Below are 12,322 nucleotides of genomic sequence, written 5' to 3' on the forward strand. Positions count from 1 at the left end.
GATCAAAGACGGAGAGAGAAAGAAAGAGCACACTTGTTAACGAACGAGATCACTTGCACCCAGAGGAAAAGAGAGAGAGAGAGTGAGAGAGAGAGAGAGAAAGGATTAAATTATTTCTATATAAGAGGCACACATATCTAAACGATGTTGACGATTCATAGTATATTTTGATCATACTCGCAAAGTTATAGAGGGTGTGAGAGAGAGAGAGAGAGAGAGTGCGAGAGCGTGTATGCGTGTGAGATAGAGAAGAAGAGGAGATTCGTTGAGGAGAGCTACTGACAAATCTCGACAGGCACAATAATACCAAAGTTTTAAATAGTAATATAGACAGAGAGAGAGATATATTATATATATATAAATACATATATATATACAACGTAGATATTAAAAGATAATTGATAGTAGAGAGAAGGAAGAGAAGAGAGAAGATTTCGATTTGAGTTGATTGTCGCTCCGCTGTCTATATGCCTGCCGCATTCTACCGACGAGACAGAGACATGTACGACTGTGGCATGGTTCCCGACCATCAGGTATGTCTAACGATAGTATCACGCCTTACTTTTATCTTTCGCCCTCTAATCTCTTCGCAGGAGACTGGGGGAACAGTCTCACGGGTCGAAACCGAATTTCTTTCCCGGGCAGATTGGAACGGACCAGCCGCATTGTGCGCCGACTTTGTCGCGTTTATGCCCGCGACACTTTGCTCGAGCTCCCACCAACGAAAGGCGAACAGATTCCGCCGTTTTCTATACACTCCCAGTCGCGGAGATAGCATGTGTGTGCTATCTAAAATTCCTCGTATTTTTCCATGGATACTTGCTAGGTTAAGGGACCCAATTACTGCGGGGGTACCAATTACTGTGCGTATATTAATTATACTTCTTTTTAAAGCATAATGAATAGTAAAAAAGAGATATTAAATTTTTTCTTTAAAATTAGTTAATATAGATGTTATATATACCCTTTTCAATATTCATTATACTTTAAAAATAAATGTAATTAATATAGGAACAGTAATTGGTACCCCCATAGTAATGGGGTCTCTTACCCTATAAAGATATTCGGCAGAAATCCAGTTGTGGTCCATTTAATTATTTACGGTACAGCATTTTATTTTAAAAATACGATTGATCGTCTGAAACGGTTAACTTATGCCGGAAAGACGATATAAATCTGTGTCGAAAATACTGTTGAAAGTAGACTGCGGATCTTGCGGAGATTGCAGGAAAATTTAAAAAATGTCAATATACTATTTCTCATCCATTAAAATTAGCAAGCGAAGAAATAACATTCTACTCGGTTTCTATTTATTGTGATCTATGCTGACAATTTTTACTTTGCATAAAGATCCGCAGTCTAATTATTCGAAATAAAGGTGGGCTGTACAGGATGTTGGTAAACAAAAAAAAAAAAAATATTCGTATTCAGCTCTTACCTGTGAAGTAACATGATTTTTTTTATTGAGAGTGTGCAAATAATTGTTACGTTGAAAAATAATAAAGTATCCATTATACATTGTTAATAATAAAGAAATTGTAAATAGTGCGACTACCAGGCACGAGCAGCTGTTGAATATCTTAAAGTCGCTGCAAACTCCCGCTTAATTAGCCAGTTAATCCGATTGATATACGCGGAACGATCCGTTAAAATGGAGCCGGCTAATCGACTGTCTTTCGCGGAAATAATGCTAACGCTGGAAAATGTTAAGTACTCGAAATTCAATGGCGAGGAGGAGATTAAAATAGTTTCCCGATAGCAGGTGATAAATACGGTATGAACGAAGTAATAATGTTTCCACGAACTTCCATACATGAAAAATGAGTCTGTGCTAATAACGTTTTCCTACAGCTACGAAGAACATAAATTGGTCGATGGGAGTGTAAATTTTGTATTGACACTATTTTTCTGATGAGTCTCAACAAAAAAAAAAAACGATAAATGCGAGAAAAGAAAACATTTGTTGACACAACAATCTGTTAATAACCGCTCCAAGTGAGAATTAACCAAGTGAGAATGCGCCCTACCGAAATGAACACAATAGCAGCCCTCGCAGCCCTCCGACATTTGTTGACACAACAGTCTGGAAATAACTAAACAAAGTGAAAATTAGCTGCGTCTGTTTGGTCACGTTGATGAGGGAAATAATTGATAAATGTTATTGTTCTCGAGCTATTTATCGCATGAATTATATAAAAGTATCTCGGCATTGTCTGCCCGCTATTAATAATTCAATCGGCGGCCAGAGCTGAAATTCAACTTTAGTTTGGAAATAATTCTGCGCGAGGGAGTGAGTAGTATGAATTAAAGTTTTTCTTTTTTTTTTTTTATAAAACGCTTCGCGTTCAAGTGATCGACTTTGAAAGTTCGTCGGGTACGCGTGCACTTGAGAACCATTTAACTCGTGTCCGTTCATTGTTGATAACGTCCACTTCTGTTAATGGTTATAAACATTGACACTGATACGACACTATTTGTTTTCCACAACGATCCGATAACGACCAATAACTGTATACATGCGAGCTGGCGAAATCAATGCTACGCAAATATTACCGTGCCGTTGTCAGCAACGCAAGTAGAAATAGTCAATGATAGTCGGACGTGCTGGCCAATCGCAAACGAGCATGATTCACGAAATTTTCAATCGAGTCCCTTCGCTCGTGATTTATGCTTTTCGTCGAGAAACGTGCTTTTACATCCCCGACGTATTCTTCATGTGAAAAAATTATAGTTTTTCGTCTACTAAACAAGCTAACAATAAACCTACCACGGTCAAAATGACCGGGTTTTCTATTTGACAATTATTGAAATTATAGAAACATTTTCATAGGAAATGACTGAGTTGTCTTCTTTATTTAAGCACATATTACAATGAAAATCGTACAAAGTTTAAGTAAATCCAACCTTCTCCCTTCTAGAAGACGTTTCACTTTTATACGTTTTGTGTTAAATTGAGGAGGCTAACCTAACCTTGGATGGTCTTCAAAATGCAAAATTTATTCAGACAATGCGAGAAATGAACCCCCCAAAAAAGGAAGTCATAATATCAGAATAGTGTACTATATTTTCGAAATCGAAATGTGCTTTTTGAAGTTCAGAATTACAATGAAAAGTTGAACTGGAAAAAAACCGCGATTGAGAAATGCTCGAAACGCAAAGGCTCACGGGAGGAGACAGCGAGCCAGCCCTTTGCGCGTTTCCTTTTGTAATTGCGCGAGTATCCGTCTCTGTCCACGACACGAAACCTCGACAAAGACAACGTGGTCCGCGAGAGGGCTTTAAAGCGTGAAGTTAATACTTCTTTTTTTCCGATGACGTGAAGTATCTGCTGGAAATGTTTCTCGGAGGAACTAATAAGCCGACTTTAATGGGAGACTCGGTTCCTGCGACCTTACCAGGAGGATAAAGCCCGATAGGCTCTCTCTCTCTCTCCTCTTAAGGACAGCAGATACGGAATGGCGTAGAGAGGGAGAGAGGGAGAGAGAGAAAGGGTGGTTTTCTCCGTGGGGGATTTTCCCCAAAAGGCTCGGAGAGGTTGAATCAAGAGGGCGACGGGCGAATCTATAGCCCCCGGGACGATTCTTGAGGCAACGTTTCATCGAATCTTCGCCAGGGAACCAATCAATGATTTCTCTCCTGCCAATGACGCGAGTGATCGCGAAATTATTTCGCGACAGACCACAGCAGGAAAGTCGTCGCTCCGCGCACGGTAATTAAGCCCTCAACCCTCGAGAGAGGCTTTGTCAGTTAATTAGCAACCGAGGTTTCTTCTTTTTTTTTTTTCTTTTTCATGCAAACGAGCCGCCTCGACTTTTTAATTAGTATATAAATTGATAAAAAACTGCCGCGCACTATAACATTGGAACAGGTGCATCTCCGTTAATTAACTTCTGCACGCGTATATTTATCTTGCAAGTTTGTTCACGGCAAATTTGTAATCCTTTGGAGGTGAGCTTTTGTGACTGGGGAAAGCGATTATTCTCGGATTAGTCTTTTATGAATTTTTTTTTCTTTAATGTTTCTATCTATTTATAGTATGAGCATATTTTTAGAATAGAGGAGAACGTGTATAATTGTTCATCTTGATATCTCTAAAATAAGCCATAGAAATTTGTGCAATATATGTTTAAAAGCACGACATCTTTTCAATTTGTTTACAATTTGTTCTGAATATATTTAGCGGAAAAGTTCAAATGTAGAACGAAATTGTACCGGAAAGGAAGAGCAATTTGATTTTAAAATTGCGCCGCGCCCATTTGTAAATGGACTCGTTGATCGATGAGCCGCTTCACCGTGAAACGTGTTGCTTATTGAATTTAATGAATATTCCCGTAGTTACTTGACGAACCGTCATACCGAGATGCGGAATTGCGACGAAATAGGTTAGAACGATCACGTTCATATCAGAAACCGTTTTGTCAGGAGCGACCGATTGTGGGCGCACGTGACGAGATTCATTTCCCGTTTCGTTTTAAAAGCGAATTTCCCGAAGATTTCGCTTGTACATTGTAATTTCGAATTCCTCGAGCGTCACACCAATCGAAAGCCAGCCCGGGGCGTCGTTTTGCAGAGATCCGGTCGACATATTCTTTTTTGTCAGACTTATTCCAGGATGAGCAGCCTCCTTTCATCGCATTTACTTTTTTCCTTCTTTTTTTTCTCGCGCCTTTCCCTTTCATCGAATATAGCCGCGGGCAAAAGATGGATTATGTGTCTAATAATTCTTGAAAGGGTTATCGAGTCTGCGGCCGCAGCACGCGAGATTTTTTGACATTGAAATATCAGACAACGCCAGAAACTTCCCGAGCGACTTCGAATTACGCGTATAATTAATCGAGAATCAATGGCGCGACTCGTCAACTCGTAAACTGTTCCTAATCGCGACGAGGACGAGTACGTTTTTCTGTTTCTTTTTTATTTTTCGGGACACAAGCAAACTTTTTCGAGCCTCGACACTTCGAAATCGAAATATCAGACAACGCCAGAAACTTCCCGAGCGACTTCGAATTACGCGTATAATTAATCGAGAATCAATGGCGCGACTCGTCAACTCGTAAACTGTTCCTAATCGCGACGAGGACGAGTACGTTTTTCTGTTTCTTTTTTATTTTTCGGGAAACAAGCAAACTTTTTCGAGCCTCGACACTTCGAAATCGAAATTCTCGAGTTTGTGGTGTGTGGCTTACAACGGCCGTGATTGCGTGTAACAATCCACTTTTCTCGTGGCCTATATCGAGGACTCGACGAGAATTTATCGAGGAAATGTTTTCACATATCCGTCGGTAACAAAGCCATTTGCTCGTTCCACCGTGTTTCCTCGTGTTTGTGGAAATGTTTCCGGAGTGCCATATTTAAACGGAACGTCTTGACGTTAAAAATGCTGTTCGAAAAGTTGTAAACGTCGCGCGAAAAAGTTCGTGAAAACCGCAGGTTTGCGTTCGTTGTTGTAATAATGGAGAAGTTCGTGAAAACGACAAGGCTGCTTGTCTGGTTGTTAATTTTTGTTTTCGGGGGTACAAGCACAACCTCTGCTATTTAATATTCTGCGATGTTTTATAAAACTGGTAATTCCGTTCCACCAAAATTACATTCTATAACGTTATAGATTACAAGAAACAGGAATCAAATAAAATTGTTAATGACTCCTTAAATATTTCAAGAAGATAAAAATTACATTTGGTGTAGGAGCAAGTTCTTTCTGATTAACTGCTGAATTGAAAAGCATCAAGGAATTATCAAAATATTGTCTAATATCGAAATCTCTCGGCCGAGTGTCACAAATCAATAATAAACTGGATGACCCAGTATTGATGGTAAAACCGCAGAGGGGGTGATTCTATGTGAGAAAATAAGTCGAGAATACGGAATAAATGTTTTTCGTTTGTGGCTTTGTTTTCGAGAAAATCGACCTTGAAGATTCCTCAAGTTTGCGTGTCTAGCATTTGCAAGAAGTAGAATCAGTAGGTCATGACCAGACACGCCTGACGATTCTTATTCAGTAGGCCGCGAGTTCTCCGAATTTTCAAACTCGATTACAGCAATGAAATCTTCATTTCATCAAATTGGGATTGATAAATTGATGGAGTTGATAAATTCCTTTATCAGAAATAAATTCTTTCCGTGTCTCTAAATGCCCAATGATTCCCCTCGTGTCTGAAATAACGGAAAATTACTGGTATCGTGATAAAGCATCGTACAAGTCAGTTCACAATTTTGCAATGTAACCGAATGACAGTCACGCGAGGCTAGTTAACCGGCGTGGAAAGCTTAACGCTTAGCTAATCTTTCCGCAACGATCGACACACGCGTTCAGGTTCTTCTAACTTCGTCGATGAACATTGTTTACGTCGATCATACAAGTCCCGCGGGCGAATATCGAGGAACGAGAGAAGTTCCGCCGATACACGTTCAAATAAATTGTGAGAGCTCCTCGGAAAGTCTGAAAGCGAATCGAAGAGACGAGCACGTGCCGTTCGCATCGCAATGAAACTGCGTTCGAGTGGCACTTACAGCGTACTCTCTCTCTCTCTCTCTCTCTCTCTCTCTCGCTCCCTCTCTTTCTAGTTCTCTTATTCCGAGATAGTGAAATGGCTGCGAGCACTGCCGCCAAGACGTCAGATTATTATCCTCGAGGATGTTGTTTACGCTGGTTACTTGTTTTCGATGTCCGAGTGCATCCTGGGAATAGTTGAGTGCAATCGAAAATCGCCGGGCAATTGGAGGAGCTTGATGCGCCGAGTTCGTGAAAGAGTACTTCCCGTTTCGCGGAGTATCGAGGAGAGCGAAAAGTTAAATGACTACTACAATTCCATCGTACACGAATCAACAGACACCGTTTGTTGTTGAACACGTCGAATGCCGCGCGAATTTTCCGCGTCTCATTCGGCAACAATCCAGCATGGCATAGCTCTCTTTTGCACAGAAGTTGTAACACACAGAGAAGAGAATGATTCAGGAGGCAGGAATTATTTTCTTGTTTAGGTGTAAATGGTGGGATAACAAGCAGACAGTAGGAGGTAGGAGAATTAACAGAAATCTCATTTTTTAATATTTTCTGGCGCGGGTGCCCTTTGCACAGAAGTTGTAACACACGGGGAGAATAATGATTCGTATATACAGTTACAACGGAGGCAGGAATTATTTTGCTGTATAGGTGTAAATGGTGGGAGAATTAACAGAAATCTCATTTTTTAATATTTTCTGGCATAGCTGCCTCTTGCACGGAACCCATTAATTGTAATATAATTTTTCGTAAGACAAGCGTCGTCGACATTGTTGCGTATAATGGAACGTTTACGTTATTATCCAGTGTTTTGACTCGCAGCTTTTTTGGATGAAACGGCTCTACTATAACATAGTCGAATTTGCCGATATAGGACGTTGAATTGGCGGCTACCGCGGGCTTAGCGTCTTGTCATTTTCATGACGATTTCACTCGGGATTAGCTGTCAAACGGTGATGAATGTATCATTCGCGTATGATTTCATCGTACCGTCGGTGAGGCATTGATTTCAGTCTTTGCCGGAGTCATTACAGTCGCGACGAATTGTCTTCCGTGGCATATCTATGGAATCGCTTGGAATCCAATCATGGATAAACGGATTACGCTAACCCAGCACCGGTGTATCTTTGTTTACATAGCGGTATCGCCGACGGGAAGCGCGATACAAAATCGTCATCCCCGTGACGAAGCAGTTTTCCAGCCGCGGGGACATTATCCGGACGTTCATGCATGCGAAATTAGGCCAGCCTCTCCCCCCCCCCCCCTCCTCCCCTGTTCCAAAGAGAATTTTAATTAACGGATTATCTTAATCCCCGTGAAATTTGCGAACTAATAATTCGCCGGAATGCATTTACCGCGCGGCCGAGTGTAATCGACGGGAGGAAAGAGGACTCGCGTTCATTTCGAGTGCGTTCCGAGGATTCGACGACATTTCATTTCGCTTTTAACTACGCGTTTAGTGGTAAATTGGACCTGTCTCACGCTAACGTACAATTATTCATTTTGTCGCTGCGTTTTACGCGCGATCATTCAACGGTGAGATTAGAAATGTCCGCATCAGAAAAATATTATGATTGCGTCCCCCCTGGGACAATTTTCCGCTTCTCGTGCAATCTAATTTTAAACTGCTGGGAGAGGCTGGGGTTGAAAGTAGCAATTTGAATTTGGATTATGCGGAAATTTTTAAGAGACTGAGGATTTTATGCATTGACGACGCAAATCAATGAAAATATTTAATCCCTTGAGTGGGTTTTCAATACGAGCTTTAAAAATGCAAAGATTCAATTAAATTATATTTAATATTTTATTTATATTTACTTATTATATTTATGATATTATGTTCATATTTATTATATTTATTATATTACATTTATATTTATTGTACTTATTTTATTCATCTCTATCGAAATGATAAATAATAGTGGGATGGTCAAGTGACAAACAGTTGATTGTTAATCTCGTTGATCTCTTCAGAACGTTAGCATGAAGATGCTTTTGCCAATGCACTTCAGATTAAATGCAAATATGTATCGTATACTATGTAGCATATCGCATAGAATTGTAGTTTTACGTATGATGATTAAACATGCTGTAACGAGGCAATTGATATTCGTGTTATGGTTCTATCCGAATACTGAAGTTCCATATTTACATAAAGCCAAACCATATGCGGTAGAACATGATAATTGAATAATATATAGCATAATCCCCAAAGGGAAATACAATATTATAGCGTAATGTTATCAGGGCAATTTAGAATTATTCCCGAGGGCATCATATGACTTTTCGACTGCGGATTTCGATGTATTTGTACGAAGTGCTATTAAATAAATGCCAACAGAATGTCTTTGACAAAGTTGAATGATAAGGATCAATTATTTATAATTATTTATAATTCTCCACTCGAAGCTATTTTTACACTAGAATTACGAGAATTTTATTGGACTTAGAATCATACTTTATAACTTTTTCGAATTAAACATTAAATAAATATTTTCGTATATCTTTCTTATTTATTTCGAAGTCGATCAGATATTTTTCAATGCAATTATGGAAGTTATGGGTAAAATTACACAATTGAGGTCACACTGTGTGTGTAATGTATTGAACTTGACGCTACAAACGAAGAAGATTAAGAATCCATTGTGCTTATGCGTAGTTAATTAACAATATACTAAATTCAGATAAATATGCTATCAGAAAAATTGTTTTCCATTGTATAGTAATTTCAAGGCATCCCATTGTTGCTATTGCCGTGCACGGGATTAATATAAAATTGGTCAGAAAATAGTTTTTACGAAAATATTTGGCTTGCATGTTGTCATCAATCATTGTATGTAATCGTCCAGAAAGGTCTTGTCTTCAAAACCAAAATGGTAGAGCACGGGTTCTGAGGAACAAGGTCGCTCAAGTTACAATGGCATGATACACAACCAATATTGAATGAGCGCATCTTATTAACTGGGTCGGGTTTCCGCAACGAGCAACCGGAACATCCCTACTCACGTCTATCTTATCCCAGTTCTACGCACTCTTGTTCTTCGAGGTTGCTTCATTACGGATAATCTCTCGATAACACGTTGTTTCAATTTAAACAATATAAGAGCGCACAGACAGCCATCACCTAGCAGGGCTCAAGGGATTATTCCGGATTAAAGATTTGGAAAGATCAATTCCAACACTTTTCAAAAAACTGTTCTTCATGTATTCCAAGGAATAAAAGTCAAATATTTCTTTTAATAATATTAATATTAATTAATAATAATCTAATATTTCTTTCATTTTAATAAACTGGTAGTAATGCGATGGCGGTCTCACATTCTTCAGATGTTTTTGGTGTTTCTTCTATCCATTCACGCCAATACAGTGAATTCTCGATATATGTCAACAACACTGGTCTTGCCAGCGTCATGTATCGTTCAGGAGCCGAGTTCAAGGCCTCTCAAGGTTCGTGGCCCCTCGCGGGGTATACCCCTTCGTAGTAGGGATAATACCGCGACGTTTATCGTCCAGGCTTTGGCGACATATATAGAGAAATCAATGTAAATGTTAAACAAAAAGAACTACAAGTAAAATTATTAGTGAGTTCCTCCTTCATTATTAGGCTTTCCATTTCATCTAAAAATTCTAGTTCTGACTAAAACATAATATAAAATTGATTACATTATTCTTGCACCCTTAAACTCACTATGCTCATTTGTATAATTAGTTTACAATGATTTTACTTACACACTGACATGTCTGATATTTTATAGTCCACCCCAAAAAGGACAAAATAACTTCATTGCGAACAACGCACCTGTCGCAATGTTCTTCCGCAGTTAGCATCGTGACTCTAAAAAGTTGACGTTCAACAAGAAAAGACAGCCGCGTTCTAGACACTCTGTGTACAGACTGTAAAAACAACTTTCTCGTTAGGAGCTCATCCTTTTCGAAGCATAACTTTATGGTAACGGTATTAGTTGGTGGACTAGTTAGAAAGCGGACCAAACTTTGGGAACCGTCCTTTTGTTCACCGCCGTTCCTTCCTTCGTCCTCCCCAGAACGTTGTCGATTTCGAAACGAACGACACTGCCGCGATAAGTTTTCGGAGCATAGAAACAGCAAATTGGCCGTGGTAATTCATTTTCGCCGGTCCTCTAATTTTCATTCCGTGGCAATCAAATCGTTCGCGGAGCCGTGTAACACGCCTCCGGTGGAAACTAGAGGAATCTTTCCATTTGAGCAGTTTAATAGGCTGCAAGTGTCGCGTTTCCGCTTATTTTCGTCGAAAATTGGGTTGTCCGACTTAGTTGATCGTATTTAATATTTTCAGGAGAAAACTCCGGGAATATTCGGCAAATTAAGAGGTCAACGTCAAAGCTGGAAGCGTTCACTAAATTCGAAATATTAGGGGGACCCATAAGTAATCAATTATTTTGAAATCTAAAACACACTTTGTAGTAAATTCAAGTTTTTATTTCTTAATTTATTATATAATCTCCATCATTATCAAGAACAGTTTGCCATCTTTCCTGGAAATTTTTAATCCCCCTCTTATAGAAATCCAGGGTTCGTGAAGCAAAATATGACTCAAGAATATTCTTGATAGTTTCAGATAATTGATGCGGTATCCATATTCCTTGCCTATATGCTATTCTCATTTCGTGTAGGTGCCTTTGTATAGTTGACCATGTGGACCCAAGGCTTCTCGATAATTCTTGTATAGTTAATTTTGGATCAGATTCCACTAGAGATTTTAAGGTGTCATTATCAAATTCAACTGGTCGTCCACTTCGAGGCCTGTCAGAGAGATCATAATCACTAGCAACAAACCTTCTGAACCAACGTTGACACTTGTTGACCTTCAATACATCTCCATAAACATCGCAAATTTTCTTTGTTGTTACCGTTGCATCAAATCCCGCATGAAAATGAAAAAGTATGCGAAGACGAATATTATCTTCGGAAAGTACGGACACCGCCATTTTATTACAGGGTTGTAAAAAAAATTATACTTTCTAGAATACGTATTTCCTTTCCTAATTAAATAAAAAAAACTAATATAATTTCCTAATTAAAAGAATACGTGTTTCCTCTTCAACGATCGGTACAGAATTAAAGGCAAAACAAATTCTTTGCAAATAATTGACAACGTATGGGTACCCTTAATATTTCTCAGATGCGGAGAATTTTTATTTTTCATCGAGATCCCAAGTTCAGTTATTAAATCTCCTTTCGTCCAGCATTCAATATAGCAAGCTCGTTACGTATTCATAATCCTTCGTATCTTGCGGTTGAATTTACTGTTGCCTGTAACGCAAGTATCTCCTCGATTTCTAATTTTTTTCCCTCGTTACGTACACGATTTGATGCTTCTCTTCGAACTCTCCGCGCGCGGAGTTTCACCTCTGGAATTTATAAATCGCTCGCTCCCCGGGGGAAATTAGGTCAGAAAGTACATTCCTTGCTCTCGAATCCTTAAAAAACGTCTCCTCTTCCACTTTTCTTGCTTTCTTCGCGGAACCATAAATACTTCAGCAGCCAGAAGCGAGTAAACTAATAACTTTTTTGTTTGGTCGTTCGCAACAACCGAAACCGTTAACGATGCGGAGAACACAGCCGATCTTTTTTTTTTTCCCCAGTTAACAAGCTCTTATTCATTTCAACGAAAGTTCGCGAGGAAGCATCTCTTAAACGTCGCTTTCTGAAAACTTAATTGCTGCAATGTAATTAGGTTTCTTGTTCAGTCGTCGCTTTAAGCGCTTCTTACTCGAACTTTTTCCAGATCCGCACAATAACGTAAAACCGTACTGTTTCCTCCTTTTGTCTCAGCGGTCC

General features: G+C 39.2%; 2 protein-coding genes and 1 long non-coding RNA gene across 5 annotated transcripts in view; 2 read left to right on the forward strand and 1 right to left on the reverse strand.

Annotated features, from left to right (window-relative positions):
- The window catches only part of LOC143354886 (uncharacterized), a 199,089-nt gene that overhangs the window by 128,209 nt on the left and 58,558 nt on the right, over window positions 1–12,322 (reverse strand). The window lies entirely within an intron of this gene.
- Alpha-catr (alpha-catenin related) overlaps window positions 1–12,322 on the forward strand; it is a 119,679-nt gene that overhangs the window by 40,152 nt on the left and 67,205 nt on the right. The window contains exon 1 of one of the 3 annotated variants that reach the window (XM_076788780.1): window positions 68–533. The exons of the other annotated variants lie outside the window; for them this stretch is intronic. Coding sequence (XP_076644895.1) covers window positions 468–533 — 66 coding nt within the window. The 5' untranslated portion in view covers window positions 68–467. Of the gene's footprint in view, window positions 1–67; window positions 534–12,322 lie in introns of those variants that run through there. 3 annotated transcript variants of the gene reach the window in all.
- Window positions 1–12,322, forward strand: part of LOC143354838 (uncharacterized) — a 453,699-nt gene that overhangs the window by 7,530 nt on the left and 433,847 nt on the right. The gene's annotated exons all lie outside the window — the stretch shown is intronic.

This window comes from Halictus rubicundus, chromosome 1, assembly GCF_050948215.1.
Source record: "Halictus rubicundus isolate RS-2024b chromosome 1, iyHalRubi1_principal, whole genome shotgun sequence".
NCBI lineage: Eukaryota > Metazoa > Arthropoda > Insecta > Hymenoptera > Halictidae > Halictus > Halictus rubicundus.